At 50.2% G+C, this 20,148-nt stretch overlaps 1 protein-coding gene across 10 annotated transcripts in view; it reads right to left on the bottom strand.

Moving 5' to 3' along the window:
• The window catches only part of MSI2 (musashi RNA binding protein 2), a 367,224-nt gene extending 349,421 nt beyond the window's left edge, over positions 1 to 17,803 (bottom strand). For 6 of the 10 annotated variants that reach the window (XM_037163781.2, XM_037163780.2, XM_037163786.2 and 3 more), the window contains exons 1-5: positions 17,705 to 17,802; positions 17,363 to 17,403; positions 16,961 to 17,042; positions 16,177 to 16,261; positions 12,350 to 12,391 (exon numbers count right to left, since the gene is read on the bottom strand). In XM_037163781.2, the coding sequence (XP_037019676.1) occupies positions 12,350 to 12,391; positions 16,177 to 16,261; positions 16,961 to 17,042; positions 17,363 to 17,403; positions 17,705 to 17,766 (312 nt within the window). In that variant the 5' untranslated portion in view covers positions 17,767 to 17,802. Of the gene's footprint in view, positions 1 to 12,349; positions 12,392 to 16,176; positions 16,262 to 16,960; positions 17,043 to 17,362; positions 17,404 to 17,704 lie in introns of all 10 variants that reach the window. The other 4 variants (XM_037163779.2, XM_037163783.2, XM_037163784.2 and 1 more) reach the window with 1 other exon arrangement.
• Between the last annotated feature and the right edge of the window lie 2,345 nt (positions 17,804 to 20,148).

The raw sequence follows: 20,148 nt of genomic DNA, 5'->3' as shown, positions 1-20,148 counted from the left end.
CTTGTTCCGAGTTCCCGGCAGCACCTGGTGAACTCCACCTGATGGACGTGGAGGACAGAGGACTGACCTGGAAGTGAACGGGGAGATCTGGACACCTGCGGATGTGAACGGCGTCTGGGGGCTTTCCCAACCCTGACAGTGGACCTGGGGTCAGGGGTCTTCCAGGCCGATGGCTGGACTGTGGGCACTTCCTGGAGCTCTGCAAACTTACTCCACTCACACAATGGGTCTCGCAGGTTTGTGCATGAAAACCTATCATTCCGTGTCCCCATGTAAAAGGTTCTATGAAAAGGCAACACTTACCCCCCATCCCGTTCCCCCTCCCTCCCACCTGCCCTCACCCATGGCTGAGAACTATTCATTTCCTTGGTTAGTCCTCCTTCTAAGCATCTCCCAAACCTCTTCGACCACCCAGCCCTGCACTTCCGGTACCACCAAGTGTCAAAGGCACAAACCCACCTTCAGAGGCTTGGAGATACCTTCTGAGGTTCCTGGCTAAATAAAAGCATTTCTGTGTTGTTGAAAACTCAGGTTCTGTGAAAGGAAGCCCCCCAAACAGCCCGAATGCATATATAACAAAATAACAAACACCCCCCCCCCCCATGGTCTACTCTTCTTTACTCCTCCATCCAAGAATGTATGAGCTAACTGCAGGCACCCTCATCTTCAGTAAGAGCAGAACATGACTGTCTTTCTCATTTTCAAGATACAAAACAAAAACCCAAACAAACAAACCTGGTTACGAGAAAGGAATGAACGCGCTCCAAGTGCCAACCATATACCAGGTGCCTTATTTATAGTGTCTCATTTCAAACCCACAACTCTATTAGCCCCAACTTTTTTAGGGTGCAGAACTGAAGCTCAGAAAGGTTTGAACAGCTTCCTGAAGTCACAGAGGAAGCACCAAAATTTAAACGAGGTCCCTCCGAGCCCAACGGCTGTGCTCCTATCAAACCACATGTGTGTCGCCGAGCCCACACCTGTCTGGATGCAAATCAAACAGCAGTTTGACCTGCTGTGTACAGCCACACGTCCACATGTCTGTGAGCGTGTATACTCCCTTCTATTTCTCAATGTGCAAGAAAAAGTTATGTAAGGGAGGAGATTCCTGTACCTGCAACAATTCTCCAGCCACCACGTAAGACAGGCAGTCAGCATTTGGCCAGACTTGCCACCAGACGTCACTCTCCCTAACGATGCCGTAACTCACAAGTCCACAGCACTTCCTGTGCCAGACCTCCTTCTGAGCACTCTGTGAGTCATTTCGCAGGACCCTCACGACAAACCCATGGAGGAGACACGGCTGTTGTCTCCCTTCTGCAGAGGACAAACCTAAGGCAGGGAACATTTAGATAAACTGCTCAAGGCCACACGCTGGTAAGTGGTGAGGCAAGGATTCACGCTCAGACCCCCCAGTTCCAGAGCCCAAGCTCCCACACTGACCCACCCACCTCAATAGAAAGTAAGAAAAACGATAAAGTCAATGATTAAACACAAACGAGGAGGATGGGGCAGAAACAGGACTACCGCTGGCATTTTCCCGTATTTTCAGGCCCCAACCTGTATGACAGCAACTCAGTCGCAAGCTGGTCTCGTGCACAATTCTCTGTCATGAACGACCCGTTCAGTTCAAGTTCTCCTGTCAAATGTGAGCCAAGAGCCCACAAGGCCCCAAGGGCCGGTCTCTAGGCAGCTTTTACTGCCCCTGCACAGAGAGAGACGTCTGGGGAGGCTCGAGTTCAAAGCCACAAAGCACTTCCCCGACACTTGGGAGTTCGTCCGGGTGCCCTGAGAAAGGGTCATCTCCCATGAACACGATCAGTCCTTCTGCTAGGATGCCCAGGGGTCTCACCATCCTCACTGCATCATCTCTGCACAGCCTGGGGAAGGACGCAGGCGACTGTCTTTGCCATACCTCCTGCCCTGATTCGCTGGGGCGGTGCTGAAGAGGGGCAGCTCAGAGAGCTAATGGTGTGAACACGCGTGCTCGGAGCGAACAGGATGATGGGGTGATAACGGCAGGCCCGACATGCTAACGTGGCAGCGTGCCAGACACAAGCTGCCCAGGCAGGACTTGTGCTCAAAAGCACTTTAATTGAATTCTTTCAGCAAGCGCAGCAGAAAAATTCATAATGAGGTTCCCCCCCACCCCAGTTCTATAGCTGTGTGGATCCAGTGGGGGAAAAAAAATCACTCTTTAACAAGGGCACGGGAGGAATATGAACGCTAACCGTCCTGTACGGCCAGGGAAAACAATGGACGAATCCGGGGATTTTTATTTTCAAAGTCACATAAGGAAGGCGCTCGGCCACAATCGGCTTCGCCCCCCTGCCCCCCATCAGCACAGGAAAACAAGTTCTGAACCTGGTTCCCTAGTGAAAAACGCAACATTTGTATAATTAAAATTATACTTGTGAAATTCAAACACACTTTAATTTCCTAAGGGCCCCCTAATCAAGCCAGAAGTTCTTACCAAAACCAATTATCTGCTTTGAAAACAGAAGAGGAAACGTATACATGTGGCCGTCCTGTGGGGGGACCTCTTCGTGGCACAAGCAGCTGCGTGCGATCCTTTCCTCCCGGGTGGAAGAGGCGGCGAACCTGGTTCTCACGTGTTACGTGCGTGAGCTTAAACACTGTTGTTTGTTTGTTTGCCTTTAGCTATTTAAAAAGTGACATATTTGAGAGCTCTCCCAGAGGGAGCTGAGTTGAAAAGGGTTTTTTTTTATAAAGATATGCATCAATAAATACACACTGTATCTCCACCACCCACTCTTCCCCCGGCCCCATCTGACTTTCTTTTTCTTAAGATCTCACAGCCGTTTTTCAATACTTGCCCATTACTGTGTGGAATGCTCACTCCAACACCATGATCAAGAATAAAACGGAAGCTACCAGCCTCGTTTCTAGCTCTGGTGGAGCCAAGTAGGCCCCAGGTCCTATCCAGTAAAGCAGCCATACCCAGGTTTCCAACCTCTTCACTGGGTTGTCCACCCCAAATGGTGCAGCTCTTCTGAGTAACTGAAAATTCTTGCACAGGAATAACATGGAAATAGGAAATACTCTCCAAAGCACTAAAATATTTAAGAAGCCATTGTTGCAATGTTTCATTTATTCCATCAGTATGAAATGTTATCATGCTAGGGCCTTAAATAAAAAAAAAGCTGTGAGCCAACAGGTTTTCCCTTCCCACTGCCTGGAATCCATTTCGGGGATGAGGATATTGACTTCTCATGCCCTTGGCTTTGATGTTCCCACAGTGCCCAGCTCCAGAGTCTCGGTTTCCCATCCCACCCACCCAGGCCCCGGCAAACACCCAAAAGGGAGAACAAAATGCCTCCCCATTTAAAACGTTACTTTTCAGGAAGTTGGAATAGGTGGAGGATATTGTGGCAAACGGAGCAGGGTCCGGTGCGACACCGTCCTTGGAAGCCTCGGGGACAAAGCTGAGCTTGCACAAACGCACGGGCACCCACACTCGCGTGCCGAAGGAAACCAACTCAGCTGAGAGCAAGGTATGCGAACTTCTCCTCCGAGGGCCCTGGGCCCCCTCCGCCAGAGCGGTCACCTCGTTAACGTCACTCATCTTCAGGCTGTGCTACACTAGGTCTGCCCCTATCCGCTCCTGCAGGCAGCAGGGAGACGGCTTCCTCTGCACAAACTTCTATGCACTGGGAAATGATCAAAAGCTCTGATTTGGAGAAAAGGGAAAAAAAAAAGAAACTTTGATACGGCCTCTCTGCTCCCTCATTCCCCTCTTCCAGTTTCCTTTTGGTGCTTTATTCAAAATCCACTACACGCTCAAACCATGCTCTGAAAGTCATTTACAGCATGCCCGCGTTAAAAAAAAAAAAAAAAGAGAGAGCTAGTGATTGCAGTAGCCTGTCTATTTGCAATTGCCCAAAGAGAATAATTCATTTCAGCGGAGGATACAGCTGAAGCCCTGAATACATTCCAACACTGTTTTCTGCCCTTCAAAACAATAAAAATGTAAAAGCCCAGACGAAAGAAGGCCCGAGGTGGCAGGAACGAGACTCTCTTGACCCCTGAGGAATTTATTCTCCTGGATCTTCTAAAGCACTCTCTCCCCAGAATGCATCATCAAGACCATTTTATTAGATTTTTCTAAACCCCTGAAATTGTCACATAATTGAAACAGAAACAGCAATTCAGAGCTCTGAATGGATTTCTTAAAAACACGCTCCCTGGCCCACTCTCACCCCAGCCTAAATTTAAGGCCCTTACACACAAAACCCTGTCTGTCTTTTAAATCCCCCCCTACCATGAAAGTTACACATTCCCCTAATGCCTCAGACTTCAGGACATTCGAGAGAAACTCATCCCAGACAACGGGCTAAAAAAAGAATCCATTAGCATTAACTTGCCTGTCACAGCCAGTGACAAATAAATGAATGTGATGCTTTCAGATCAGTCATTGGAGGAACTACCCCCAGGCAGATAAAGACCAGGACTGGGAGACAGAAAGCTCACAGGGGACCTCTCACACAGCGGTGTCTCAGCTGCCCCTAGCTGCACCCCAGGACTTTGCTCTCAAGAGGCCACAAAAACACGGCATCAGAAATGGAAAGGGAAACGAATTCCCAATGCCCACTGAGCATCCCCAAGATAAAGGATGCATGCCATCTCCCCCTCGAGAGCCTGGACCCTGGGAGCAGGCCACGCCACGGGCATGCGCTGTTCCATCAGCCCTGAAGAGCAGCCGGGGCGCCCATCCACCCATGAGCTACTAGGGAAGGGCCTCCCAAGAGCTGGGCAGGACCATCTGGACCCACTATGTACAGACATCACCCCAGGCCCTTCATCTAATCCCCTTAACAATTCTATGATGTGGGTTCTGGTTAAGAAAGAAACAAAACCAATTCACAGATGAAGAAATGAAGGCACAACACCATTACGTGATTTGCCCCAAATTCCATAGCTAATAAGGGGCATTTAACCACATTAAGCAGGTTTTCATAAAAGAGGCAACAGAACTGACCTGAAGCTGCCTGGCCAGGTGATGACGCACTTTATTCCTCGGCCTGAGCATCTTACAGCAACCGGGCAGAGCACTCAGTCATGCTGGGTGGAGCGGGGCATAGTGGTTAGGGAGCCAGGACAGCAACCCTGACCCTGACTCGTTCTGTGGCTCCAGGAAAGCTGCTTGCCCTCCTCAGTTTACCCATCTGTCAGATGGAGATAATGCCAGCAAAGAACTGTCGTAAGGGTGAAGTTGGAGGAGATGAAGTATATGGAGGCTTACTTAGTACAGTGCCTCAAATCCAGAGACTCACAATAGGCAACAGCCATTATTTTGAGGTAGAATTTCCCATTTTCATTATTCAAGGTCTCGAAACTAAAATAAAGTAGTATGGCATCCAGGACCCCAATCTGGACCAGATGGGCAGCCCGATGCTATCCGCCCTTGAAAGAGAAGGAGAGTGAAGACACCCTATTGGATTTGGAACACCTATTCCAGTTGGACCAATCATGGCAGCCCATAGCTACCATGTACTGCGGGGCGCTCAGGCCTAAGACCGCACACACTCACACCTCTCACACCACACAGAAGGCAGAGGTTGTGATTCCAAAACCTCCGGCTCCTCACGGGTGAGCAGCCACTCAACCCAAGGTCCCCCAGGCCAGCCTGCTCTGAGCCATAGAGCACAGGCACTGGAGTCATGTAAACAGTCTGAAATTTCCATACCAAGAAATGACATCTCATGTCTACATACTGCAAGGTCAAGAACACAGCTTGGACAGGGACAGAGCACCGAACTTCAGAATTGTGTCTCTGTCACGGCCCCTTGTTGAGGAGGTAGACAGGAAGATGGAAACAAGAGAATGACAGAACTTTTTGTAGCAGCCACAGCCCCAAAGAGCAGGGAAGCTGTCTGCCCACAGCTTCGTTCCCACAGAAGGGTGTACAGCCCAAGAGAATGCAGTGTGACTGTCACTGAAGGCGCAAGTCCAGGAGGAGAAGCTCTCCGTGAAATTGCATCAGCCACAGTCCTATCTGTCACCCCAGCTTCTACATTGGTCCCAAAGAGCTCGTAAAATCATACGGAGCAACCCTATGACCCTACATACACGCACTACAGGTTCCCCAGCACCTGCCAAGTAAAGCACAAGTTCAACTGCTTTGCCCAGCATTCAAGGCCTTCCACGACCCGGCCCCGACTACTCTCCAGGCCTCACCCCAGAGCGTTCTGCAGCACACACCCTGTGGGACAGCAGGGCGCCCTGACCTCTCCTGGCCCCTGGTAGGAAAAACCGCATTCCTGCCATTCTTCCTTCCTACCTGCCCTTCAGGATCTGGGGCAAAGAGCACCTCTTCCAAGAATCTATCCTCATTCTCCCTCTAAATGTTGCTGCAACCTCTCTTACCACACTCGGCACAGCCTCTCCTGTGACACAGGCAGCACCCCTCCTCCCGGCACGGAGGCAAGACCCCTGGAGACGAGAATGGTGTGTTCTGCGCCCCTCTGCGTTCATTCTATCTAGATAGAGACCCAGCGTGTGCAAAAGAGCGATATTAAAAGCTAAGGGTTTGATTAGTAAAACACACTTGTACCCTTAAGACTTTATTGTCCAGTGGAGGCCTAAGGCCTGAACCTAAAGAACCGTTAATGCTCAGAATGAAGAACCTCACACAGTCCCCAGTGCTGAGCAGAAACGTGGTAAATAATTACCAAATGCTGACAGAGGCAACCGTCTGGAGGAAGACAGCCCTCCCGTCGGTCTCACCCTGCTCAGGGCTTCACGCCATGGGCATCGGTGTCGGGTGCTTGTCCGCCTACTCATGACTGATTTGCCCGAAGAGAGTGAAAGCCCCATGAGGGCAGGGACTTTGTCTCCCCCCCACACACACTGTCCCCACCACTGCACACGGGTGTTCGGTAACGTTTGGTGACTAAGCGAATGAGTGAGCACCTGGCACAATGCCTAACGGATTTTTTATTTTTTTTTTTTTTGCTAGTTTACGATTGTTGAAAGGGTCAGAAGCAAAGAAGAGGTCAAATGCGGTAGAAATCCAGAGAAAGAAGTACGACGTCCGCGAGGGAGCAGAGAGGGCTTTGCAGAAAAGGTAACGATTGAGTAGGGCTTTGAAGGAGGGGTCTGTTTTATACAAGAGAAGGAAGGGCCAAGCAGGCAGGATCCACAGAAGCACAGCTCTTCAGAGAAGGGAGACACTCAGGTTCACAGCAGCAAAAGGTAGGTGAATCGGAAATAAGCTGGAAGAAGACCCCCCACCCTGACCCCCCCAAACTGCTCTTGAAGGACATTCCCTATCTGGCTCAGTTTAGACTTTGTTCACCGGGCACCAATGAATCCATGGAGGGTGTCGCGAATCCCCCCAAATGGGCGGACCCAGAGTCAACAATGAGAAACAATTAGACGAGCTTTCAGGCGGTGAACCTGCCAGATCAAACAGGAGGACGGAGATGATGAGCTACGTCTCCCCGGCCGAAGAATGTTCGGGTTTAAAAATATAAAATAGGACAGGAAGGAGGGGTGCTGGCTCCAGGGACACCCAGGACGGCCCGCTGGCTCCTCGGAGAGTGCCTTCCTCCTCCTCCCTCCCTGGGGGCCAGAGAAGTTTCACTTGTCTGCCAAAATCCTCCACACAGAATACAGGAGACTGACCTTAACACGGAAACAAAAGCATGTGAAGAAAAGCAGAATCCAGCGTAAGGGCGTTTGTAGGACGAGGTGCCCCTCCTCCCGCGCTAACACCTGCTGCTGAGGAGGACGCAGGAAGGAGCTGCGCTCGGCGACCAGGAGGAAGCCGAGCCACCAGCCCACCAGGGTCCTGGCCCTGCGGACCGGGGCTGCAGGCACACCGCCCCCTCCCGCCCCCCACAGGGAACCAGAAACCCATCGAGGGCTGTTAACCGTGGCTGCCGAGATGACAGCTGCGGATCATCCAAGATGGCAAGATGCTAGAACGACCCGACCCGCGGCAGCAGGGGAAGGCCAGATGCCGAAAACTCACCCCTCGCCCTTGAGAAGCTGCCAAGAAACCGCTCCCCCGGAACAGGAGGTGTGCGTGTCAGATGCCCGTGCGGCGCTGCACCCATCTGGAGGCCTGCGCAACACAGCCTTCCCGGGCCCAGGAAAACCTGGCTTCTAGCTCAGCCGCACCACAACTCGGCCGTGTGACCAGGGGCAGGGGACAAACTTCCACGGAGAAAAGGAAGAGGCAGGCGGGATTCCACGGAGGCATTTACCAGGCAGTTAGCGACCGCCAACCATCCACGGCCCCCTGCCGTCAGGGGGCTTACTTTCCAATTCAGATCTAGGTCAGTTTTACAGTGTTTTTTTTTTTTTCCTACAAAACGAATCCACTAACAATAACATGAGCAGACATTTCTGCCAGGTGCCAGGCAGAGACTTCTTGCATTCACCTTGGAAACAGCTGCAGGCTGTGCGCTGCACTAACTCTGTTGTAAAGGGGAGGAAAGTGAGGCTGGGAGGGGCTTAGGTAGCTGGCCCAGCGTCACCAGCTGTGACCAAAGGCAACCGGAGATGGGTTCCCCCCAATCAACAGTTAAGGTTCTGGTCTCTAAAACTTAGGGAGCAAAATCACAACAGAGGGAAGTGGGGGGTACTTTCTTATATACAGGAGTAATGAGGGCAGATGCTGAGTTAGGCCGAGGCTCGCTCTCCCCCGGCAGACACTGGGCAGTCTCTTGGGTTCTCCACAAGCCTGAGCAAGACTCTTCCAGGCGGCCAATGTGGCTGCCCAAAGGGACGGAAGGATACGTGACATGATTGATCACAATCATCTCTGAGTCTCCGACGGCTCCAAATTAAGTCATCTCGTTCGAGTGGCATGACCATTTTAATTTTTAAAAAGGCAGAGGGGGAAACTCTTACATATTTCACAAAATGAAATAATCATCCGAAGAAATAGAAAGATACAGAACACACTGATCTTCCTCTGATCAAAATGTACTTCACTAATGAACGGCCACTAGTCTCTGAAGAGTGGCCCCTTGACTGGCTAATGAAGCCCCATTCCGTGTCACTGGAGATGTGAACATTCGCAGCGCAGAGGGGGACACAGGAACTGCAGGACGCAACACCCTGCCTTCGGTCGCCCATTAAAATTCTGATCAAAACGGGTTTTTATTTATGTGCTACATTAAAGAATGTTATGACAGTACTAATACAAAATCTGTTCCTCACTGCCAGGGATTTTCTGTCATATTAAGTTACAGTTTCTTTCCACTGGTCTTGTTTTAACACCTCCACGGAATATTTCTCTGGCAAATGTTAGCAAGGAAAGGCAGCCGGGAAGCGCAGAAATGAATTTCAGCTGAAACACACGCCCACATTCCACTTAGGAGCTCCTCACCCCGTCACCAAGGAGGGGCAGAGGTCAGCTGGCCCCTGAGACCCTGTGCACAGGCACAAAAGTTCTACTGAAGGGAGACGAACAAGAAATGAGTAAGGCTTGACTTAAAGTTCTCTGGGCCCGACAGCTGGGTTTGGCCCCGACACGCACTTCACTGTGACATCCCTGCAGCCAGGCTCGCATCCTACCAGAAAATCACCCTGGACAAGGAAGGCGAGTTCTCCCCTCCCCACTGCCCCGTCCCCACACACCTCTGCCAGTTCCCCAGTTGCTTCCCTGGGTTGGAGCAACTCCAGAACCCACTGGAAAGATGCCCCGAGGGGTCTGCTGGAGAGACAGCTACCAGCCAGTGTCGTGCAAGGGGATGATGTCACTGGGGCTGGGCCAGTCACCCAACCGTGGAACCTCCGTGTCCTGAGATGCGGACTGTGGCTGTGTTGCTCGAAGCCTGCTGACCACTCGGTGTCACCTGCTCTTCCATTAGAGAGAAGCCGTACCATGCTACCCCCACAGGGGAGCGCACTGGGAGAGGGCCCAGCTCTGGAGCCACTTCTTGACCCATCTGCACCTTCAGTTTCCTCAATGGAGATACTACCACTGGCCACCTCACAGGACAGAGGTGAAGACTAAGTGCGTTAACACACATAATGTCCCTACCACAGTGCCCGGCACTTCAATTCCACGTCACATTACTGCCAGCACTCTGACCGGATACGGGGGTCTAACTAAAGTAGCAGCGAACACAGCAGGTAACACATGGACATCACACTGCACCAGGCCTTTCAGGGCTTTACCTTTGTTAATTGACTCCATCCACAAAAAAAACTCGATGAGATGGGGAAACTAGGTTTCAGGGAAGTTCCACGACTTGCCCAAATGCACAAAGCTAATGAGTGGCACGGGCAGGAGCCAGAGTCAGGTGCTGAGCTGGAAAACACCAGTCACCATGAAAATGACTGTTAATCCAACAACAGTGGTGGTGGGCGGGGGGAGGTGCAAGGCCCTCACCCTGTGCCAGGCTGTTCCGCTCTTCACAGCAACCTTCTGGGGGAGCTACGGCGCCCTTCCATTTCACAGATGAGTAAACTGAGACTGAGGGAAGGCAGCTTGCTCAATGCCACAGCCTGGGGACTCAGATGGAGATAATGGACAGGAAAGGCGTTTGTAAGGCATGTGGTAACAAGCCAGGCACTGCTACGGACCCCCTGAGTCCCATGGAGAGACCTCCCCCAACGGTTTAACGTGAGTTCACATCTAGGTGTGACAGTTGACCTAAGACATCCCAGGCTTGGGCTGAGGGGGTTGGGGATTGGGGGGGGGGGTATGTGTGTGTCCACTTTGACAAGTTTAAGACATATTCTGTCTCATTTTCAAGTTGAATGCATCACTGGAAAACCAAATGCCACAGTGTATGAAAATGAAACAGTGCCTTCTCGGTTAAAAAGAGGGGAGAGCCGGAGGGGGGGGCGGGGGAGTAGAAAGAGAAAGAGGTCAAACTGCGGGCCTGACCAAGTCAGGGGTTTTCCAGTTCCCCTCTAGGATAATCTGACCCCAGGTCTGCAGGATCAAATGACTAACCTGGAAATTGGAAGATTCACACTTACGGAAGAAACGGCAATTCTGCCAAACCCAGGAAATACTGCTTATTCTGGAAGCCTTTCTTGAATGTCAAGGATCACACAGAGTTTGGAAAGCAACCTTTAAACAGTTAAGACGGTCCCAAAGTTTGTGCTCAGAACAGAAACAATCTAACCTCCTTGGCTCATTAAGTCCTGTTATTTGCTTAACATTAGAAAAAAAAATGCCTTAAGAAAGTATTTCACTATATTTACTCAAGGGATTTGTGTTTCCTTAAAAAAAAAAAAAAAAGAAAGGAAAGAATGGTGTGGAAGAGAGAAATAGAAAAAAGGAAGGAAGGAAGGGAGTGGGGAGAGAATCCTACGGCAGGATCAGACTCGTAATTCTCAAAATGTCACCCACAACCCCACCTTTTCCTTCACAACGTGCGGAGCCATCCCCGCCCCCCCCCATCCCCCGTCACCAGGACCGGGGTCCACTTCTGGGACACGGTGCTTAAAGAAACAAACCGAACTGACTCGAGCCACAGCCCTGCTCCCTTTATGACTTATAGTCAAAAGCTTCACCTTTTCCCCTTTCCTTAAAAGAATGCCAAGGCCACAGGGTGCAGATAATGTCTTCCCTCCAGAAAAAAAAAAGTTTAATGAAAAAGTGCAAACCCTGACACGTAAGCCCTCAGCCCTCCCCGCTGTCACCTCAGACTCGGCCAGCTGCATTCCCATGGCCACCGCTGGCAAGCTCAGTGAAACCACGTCAGTGACACACTTCTGAAAAAGTGAAGGCCGATCTCAAGCCTTCGAGCCTGTAGTACCACTCGGACAAGCTTACAACCTTTTCAGAGCCTCGCCGCCCGCACTGGCCCTTGCACAGAGCAGCAGCACCGTGGGTTTCCGGTGTGCCCTGGTTTACCCAGCTGACCTGGGACCAGGACATCCACAGGCTCCTCTGTCTGGTTTAGGACTTCACAGCTATTTTTCCAAGAAAGCGCAAGCTGTTCACTGAAATTCTACTGCTCTCCACAAACTCCAAGTTAAAAGGTCTTCAAAAGAGTACCCTCCAAAAAAGAGTCACAAGGAAATGTCCAACTCTTCCTGATAGGATCTTGGTACTGCTTAAAAAATAAATAGAACACTTGCATGAATATTGCAACACAGAGCTGTGCCCTCCCACTAAGGATCAGGCTTGTCCCTGCACTAGCTGTATGCTTGGAACTCACCTCCTGGTGGCTCGCTCACAGACACAGGTCACCTCAGAGCGCCTGGCCTGGCCTCTCGCAGCCACACACTGTCACCCTGGAGGAGCCGTGGGCACCGGGTTTCAATGCTGCGTGGCCAGTGCTCTGTTTGCAATGCAAAATCCTTGGCAACCGTCTCTGAGCGCTACAACCCCACTATTGATTCTGCTACTTACCTTGGGTTGCGCTCGACGAGGAAATGCAACTTTGGGGTCAATCTGGGAAAAAAAAAATGGAGAAGTGGGAGTCAACTGCACTGCTTTGAGAAGAGGAAAAAATGTATGATTAAATACCTAATTATTAATCACTCATTTCTCAGGCCTGTAATCCAGCTTTTAGTAACTTCCAGGGCAACCCAAAAAGTTTTACAGACTTGGATCCAAACATGACTGGTTTCTCCCAAAATGTAATAAATAGAACTAGTCTTTCTGAAATACCCTGTATTTCATTGTGTGATGTTGTTAATACACCAGGTCTCATGTGTTCTTATTTAGGCCAGGGCCTCTCTTCCATGGATGGTGAATGGTCAACGGTAACTACATCTACCTAACCTGCAATGCATGGCTAGGAGAAAAGATCGGAACATCATCGCTGAAAAAAAAAATCATAACCTGAAAATTCAACGTGAGAACCTTCCAGAAGTAGATGGTATTTCTTTTCCCCAGTAAACGAAAGGGGATTCCAAAAATTTTTTTTAAATCAACAACATCTAAAAGCTCCCCCCACAGACCTCCAACACAACGCTTGGCTTTCCTTGAATTCTCATGTTTGCACAAAAGTTACCTGAGATTAATCAAAGGGAAACTTTATTTTGTAGTTGTAGCTCAAAAGAAATCAGGTGTCCAAAAAACAAATTATGGAACCCAACTTGGTTCTTAAAATAATAATAAATTGAAATAAAAAGAAACATGAGCTAAATCCACTTGGATTTTAAAAATCACAGGGAGAAAAAATAAATCTCTGAATGACCTAAACCCAAATTAGAAAAGAAAGGCCATCAAGAGGAAAGGATTTTAAAAAAAATCACCAAAAAAAGCCAGAATGGAGTGTAACAATCAGGGTATTCCCCTACCCTAACCCCAATCCCAGTGGGAAAACATCTTCTACCCTAGACCAGACCACTGATAAAACACGTGAGTCTCCATCATGGACTGGCTTTAACATTCAAAGCAATTCCCCTGGAAGCATCTGAATCTAACAGGCTAAGGGAAAAGTCATTGAATAGAAAATACGGGGAGGGCAGGGATAATAAAATATTCCCATTGTTGGTTTTCATTAGATTTCTAAATGTCATGAGTCTTTGGGTAAAATTTAACATAGAGAGTGGCACGAATATTGCTACAAGTTATTTATAGGCTTTGGCTCTCATATTAAAATTTCCCCCTTTTAAAATGTAAATCTGAACCTTGATTTCAGTTCTGCTGTGGGGTTAAAAAATGCTCCAGGAAAAAGCACAGGGGGAGGAAAGTCACAGGATAATTCCCCTTCGCAGACTTAACATCCCCGCAGGGCCCCAGGGGGTAAGACATACAAGGATCTACCACTTTTATTAAGGTAAAGACCTGATGTAAGTCTGCAACGTGTTTGTTTTCTACCTGTAAACGTCACCTGAGAAATGAGAGATTGTTTTTCCAAAACTAAGAGAGACAGAAATCTCTGATCTAGAAAACTACCCTTTCATCCAGATTAACATTACCGCATCTACAGGTGTATTCAGCACTGACTAGAGCTGTCTACAAGAGAAATACAACAGGTGTGGATTTCCATTCTGTTGACCAAAGGTAAGACAGATACGTCTCCTCATAAACACTCCCAAAGTCTTTTTTTTTTTTTTTAAGCTGACAGGCACACAATTGCCAGTGTAAGTCATCTTGTCTTGTTTGTCGGGTAAAAGGTGAGGAGGGATCGGACATGTTGGGGAAGAGGCCGGAAGCTGAGGGGATGGTGCATGAAGAGAGTGGAGCACAATAAATTTGTGTACACGTCTACAATCACAACGCAAAGCCAATTCCGAATTCCGGTATCGCGTGTTGTGATAACAGCGTGTTAGACCACAGAGAGAGTCCGTCAGTGTGCTGCTGAGGCGTCCACGGGAGAAGAGAGGTCAAGGGTAGCATGGCAAATCCCAACCTTTTGCACGTCCCTGTCAACTATTAAAAAAAAAAACAAACAACAACAAAAGAGAAAACTACCAAAAATTAAAACATTAGTTAGTTAGGTATAGCTCTACTTACTGTAGCTACAAATCCTCTAGGAAAAGACTAGGGTACTATTTTGGATGTGAAGGGCCATTACCTAAACAAAGCTTTAAAGGTAAACAAGATCCTCTGTTTCCATGTCAATAAACCAACCGCTTCTGCCTCCTGCACTGAACGGTTGAAACAAAGTCAAAAGCTATGTTATACTAAGTCATAGTGACTAGAACATGTCTACAGACAATGGGGGAGGGGGTACTGCAGGCTTTGCACCTGATACGGAGGGACAGGACCCACTGGCCGCGGTAGAAACCAAATACTCTTTCAGAGTGGGTGGAGGGGGGTACAGAATACATTCCTGAATTTGCTTAGAAATATTTGTCCTCTAATTTTACTAGCTTTTTAAAATAACTAGCCAAAAACCCAAAGAGTAAAAAAAAAAAAATTCTCCAAATATGCATGATCAATCTACAAATAATCATCCCTGAAATTAGATGACCTCAAAGTGCAAAAAGGCTGGGCTGGGGACTATGGGAAATCCAGCAATTAATAAAGCAGCTTAGAGTGTGGGTTTTCTTGGGGTGTAGGAAGGGCCATGCACCTCACCTCCGATCAGAGAACGAGAGTAAATTTGCAAAGTCAAGGCAGGTGCGCCCAAAGTGGCCGGGGTTGTTAGTTGTTGTTGTTGTTTTCTTCTCTTCTATTCAATGTTAAAGCCAAAGGGACTTAAAAGATCACCTCGATTCCACTCCTTTATTTCAGAGAAGAGGGAAGTGAGGCCTGAGACGGAAACAACTTTCCCAAGTTCAAAAGGGACTGCTGGGACTAGAACCCGATGGCTTGCCTCGTCCCACTACCTCACCAGAGCAGTGAACTCTCAAGCAGCCCAGCACTGCATCCCAATGTCACCTCAGGGCCCCTGCTTTGGCAGATGTATGAAAACTGCGGGGAAATTCTAGAAGACAGAAGGGGAAGGGAGGCGAGCACAGAGCCAACGCTGGGGTCTGAATAAAACACTACACGTCCAGCCCCTCCCATTAAGTGTATTATCATGCACTGATACCCTTTCTTCCCTTCCTCTTCTGACCTCCCCCCAGAGACCTCCCCCCACCCTCCAACACCAGACTTTAAAACCTTCCAATGCTATAGAAGTACCCATGCCCAGAATAAAGGACCTGAGAAAGAAAAGGAAAAAAAAAACCCAAATCACTTTGAAAGCCAAGGCCTTATCAGCCTTAGATTTCACGCCATCTGGAGCCACCCACTGGATGCCCAGCTTGGCCCTGGGAGCGCCTCCTTTCCTTCTCAAACCCTATTTCAAATCCAGAGTGCCCCCAAGAGGAACCTGTTGCCTGGACCTGGGATGAGCGCCCCCTCCTCCTGCCCCTCCCCCAGGGCCGGGAAGCAAGCTGTTCAGCTGAAAGCCAGTTCCCACAGCCCCACTTGGTAACATGTGATGTACTCTGCTGACAAAGAAAAGTTGCCTTTGCTCAGTGGTGCAGCTTCTTTGCACGGTCCCTTGGCCTTGAAAATACACCCCCCCCCCCCCCGCCGACCTCTCCCCTAAGCCTAGTTCGGCAGCAACTGGAATCGCTGTGGAACAGGCTCTAAAAAGAAAATCCCAAACACGGCGATGGTAACAAACTTTAGTGCCAACTCCCGAGCTCTGCTTCAAAGTACCCGGCTCTCAGCACAGAAGCAAAAGAAGGCACTGTCCCTTTAAATGGGGCTGTCAATGCCCAGGATCGGTCTTGAAAAGGGGCGAACAACAACAACGACGACGAGGACCACGATGAGAAGCAACCTACCGTCTTGGAATCTAACTCGTGGTGGGGCTGACCTAGTACTTTATCTACACTTGCTGGGTCTGCGAACGTGACGAAGCCGAAGCCTCTGAAATGAGACAAAGAGGGAGAAAAACAAACAAGAAAATGTGACACCACTGAAAGCAACAGGGAGTGAGCCCTGCTGCAGAATGGAGAGCAAAAGTTGCCCCTTCCGCGCCCCCCCACCCTGCTCCTCCAAAACCCCTCCGATCTACAGCCCTCCACTTCGCAGGAAAAGACACCAAGGTTAATGGGGGAAGTGGAACGGGGGCAGGGCCGGTGGAGGTAACTTGGAAAAAGCTGGTGTCTCCACTCTTTCGCCACCTCAGTTTCCTCTCCTCCTCCCCTCCCCTTTCTTAACGCTTTGTTTTATCCCGATGAAAACCCGGCACTTAGAAGAGATTCATCCAGCTTTCTTAGAGGGGCTTAAGAGTTTGGGGAGCTGGGAGTGGGAAGAAGCATACGTTTTTAAAAACTGTATGGAAAGTGAATGAAGCCGAATGTCATTTTCAACAGGAGAAAGAGAAGCGACGGGAAAATGATTTAAGGCGGAGAGATGGGTATCTCTATCCAGACAGAGTTCAAGCCCCAATTTATAATAACCTTTGAGGTTATGGGGGTGGGGGTGGAATAGAGCGGCGTTCGAAACCAGCCGCATGCCTGAGCCCCATTCTAAATCCGCTTAGCTACTTCCGAAGACACCTCCAAAAATAACACTTAAACTTTGTTCTAAAATAAAGGCAAAATCCAGAAAGGAATGGTTTACCTGGAGCGTTTCGTAGTGGGATCTCTCATGACCATACATTCTCTAATTTCTCCAAATTTGCTAAAATAGTCTCTAAGGCTATCTGTAGAGAGAAAAAGAGAGAGATGGGGGGGCGGAGAAGGTGTGGGGGGAAAAAGCAATGCAAATGTTGATCAAGGACAAAAACCAAAAGTAGTTTTCTGTTGTTATTCTGTTTTGTTTTTTTGCATTTTTTGCACACGCGGGAGAAATTCGGCAACAGAGGTCGCGTAGAGGGCTCGGAAAGGATTTGCTATTTAAAAAAATAACCTTGCACAGGAGAAGTGGGGAGCCAATGGGGGGGGGCTCCTACACCGGGATAACAAAGAGCAATAAAGAAGCCAAGAAGGGGGGGACCCAGGCGTCCCCCCCTCCCTCCCTTACCTGGTGAGGTCTGCCAGCTCAGTCCACCGATAAACATTTTACTAGAGGGAGAAAACATAACAGAAGTGAGCACCGATGTCAGATCGGCCATTTTGACGTGTAACTTACAAAAGCTAAAAGGAAAGCGGGGGGGAGCGAGCAAGCGAGAGCCGGGAGGTGGGGTGGGGAAGAAGGTGACGGCGAAATGCAATCCAAAGGTGTGTAACTTCCACGGTGGGGGGGGGGGCGCGCGGGAGGGGCGGGGGGGGGCGCGGGAGATGCCGAGCTCCGCGCACCGCCGTCCCCGCCGCTGCAAGGAGAGCGAGCCCGAGGCGGCGCGGTGGGCAGCGGCTGGAAACTTACCCGGGGTCGTGCTGGGAGTCGTTGGCGCTGCCCGAGGTGCCTTGGCTCCCATTTGCCTCCATATCTGAGCCCCCCCGCCCCCCCACCCCCAAAAATCCGAGCCCCACAGCGATCGGAGCGGAGCGGCGGCCGACTCCGAGCCCCGAGATCTCCCGCTCCCTCCTCCCCCTCCTCCTCCTCCCCCCCGCCCGGGCTCCTCCGAATCTCTCTGCGAGCGGCGGAGCCGGGGCAGCGGCGAGAGCCGTCACACGTGGGCTCGGCTTAGCTCAGCCCCGCGGCTCGCACACCCCCCCGTCCCCGCCCCCCCGGCCCATCCCCACCTCTCCCCCTCCTCCTCCCCACCCCCATCTCCTCCTCCTCCTCCTCCCCCCTCCTCCCCGGCGCACGTGGGGCGGAGTTCTATAACGTCGTGTAACCAATGCCGGTGACGTCACGCACCCTGGTGCGGCCCCCGCCCGTCCGCGCGCGCACAGGCGGCCCCCCGCGGCCGGACCCGCGGGGCAGTGCGCGAACCCTGCGGCCCGAGGGGGCCCCGCCTCCGGGCGGTCCGGGCGCCGGGCGTGGGGGAGCGCACCCCGACTTTCTTGAATCACATGGGCTGCGTGGAGCGGGTGGACCGGGGGAGGGGGAGGCGCGGGGAGCTAGCGGCCGATCCTCAGTCGGGCTGGGGAGGAGACGACCCCCGCTAGTTCGGCCTCTCCATTCAAGTTCGCTGGCCGCGGCCGCCGGGATCCGGGGACGGCACCAGACGCCCGCCCGCCTGCTTCTGCGCCTTTTTTCCAGCCACCCCGCAGAAATTTAGGTCAAGGACGTCCGGATCAAACCTAAAGCCTGGCGCTCCTCGGGCAGACCCCGAGACCCCCCAGAATCGGGGGGTTTCAGGATTGCCGAGACCCTCTCGCATAAACACCAGCCACAAGTTTTATTTTCCTTTCGCGCTGGAAGTTCTCTCTGGCTCCCGCTGCACACCGGCACGTCTCGCGCCGCTCCCCGCCCTTCCCCGGCAGAGGTACGAATCCGTGCCGGGAAAGGTTATTTTGGAACTTTGCGAAGCTGACGCGATTCCAGGGGTGAGAAAGTGCCCAAGAAAGGGTTTCCGCGCTAAACATACAGCGTTTTAAAAAATAATAAAATGGGTTTATAGGCGGTCAAGGTCAAATTATGGGGGTTCAAAGCAAAATTTTGTATATAGTGAAAAATAGTTTTGAAGCGTCTGTGGGATGGCTGAGAAGGGGTTTATTTCGGGAAACTCCTCTCCAACTCTCCCCGTATACTTTTATTATGTCTATGCCAAGATAGTAAAATGCTTGCGATTAAAATAATCCAAGCCCCCAGCCATCTGGGGAGGTAGCCAATCCTCTCCCTGCCACCCACCGCCTTAAGAGCTGAGTGGTGCAACTACAGATACTAGCACACAGTAGGTGCTTAATAAATACTGGCTTCGTCCCTTCCTGCACTGAAAACTCCAAAAATACAATGTTGTTAGCTTTCCAAAGCCATCTCACACTTTTCCAGCAGATTCCAGGCTGGCCGAATTCAGGCTGGATTCCATTTATGGGGTATTTAAAACAGTTATCCTTATTGTTTTAAATTATTACAAGACATTGAGTTAATATGGCATGAATTGATGCCCAGTTAACACTTTTCCATTAAATTGTCGTAGCATGAGGACACAATGGGATACACTCAACACCAAAATTGTACCAAATCCACCGTGGGTCTAGGAAAAGTGGAAGATTTGGAAAATCGAAACACCAGCCAAAGACTTGGGTGACCAGACTCTTAATCTCCCTAGTTCCTAAATTGGGATAATTCCTCCCTGTCAGGATTGATGGGGTGAGAGGCGAGAGAGAAGTGAGCAAATACAAAAGTGCCTTTTTTCACTGTAAACCAAGAAGGGCCATGCTTATTATCAATCATTACTTCATCTGACTTTTAGAAAGGTGCTCGAAAGCTTTATACCACAAACTCAAGCATTTTCTGTAACTTCAAGCTGCTTCCCCAATCATCTGTGGTCTGATGTGTTTAAGAGCCAGTTGTTGTTGTGATCATTGTTTATTATGATTATTCTCAATAGCAAAATGCAGACTGCAGGTAATTGGTTTGTGTTTGGGATTTTTCTGCTAGAACTACAGACCATGGGCGGTGGAGAGGCCTTTCCTGATCAACCCCCTCATTTTACATCAGGGCCCCAGGGGAGCCAAGCTCACCAGGCCGTGCCCTGCCCCCACCAGTCAGTTCCTAAAAGGGGATCTGGCCATCAGTACAATGCCCTTTGGCTCTCCTGCCTGCCTATTTATTCTGTCCCTCACGAGGGGAAAGTAGGGTGCCCTTGCTCCCTGTTGGGGATTTACACAAGCTGGCAATGAACCGAATTAAAACCCCGAGAGGGGCTAGCACTGCAGTTACAAATTCAGTGAGAAAGCTAACACTTAAATCTCCGT

The sequence above is a fragment of the Artibeus jamaicensis genome, unplaced genomic scaffold, assembly GCF_021234435.1.
Source record: "Artibeus jamaicensis isolate MK-2021 breed Jamaican fruit bat unplaced genomic scaffold, CSHL_Jam_final contig_1998, whole genome shotgun sequence".
Lineage (NCBI taxonomy): Eukaryota > Metazoa > Chordata > Mammalia > Chiroptera > Phyllostomidae > Artibeus > Artibeus jamaicensis.
The sequence above is the reverse complement of the archived record's forward strand: the minus strand, read 5'-3'. Positions and strand labels throughout refer to the sequence as shown.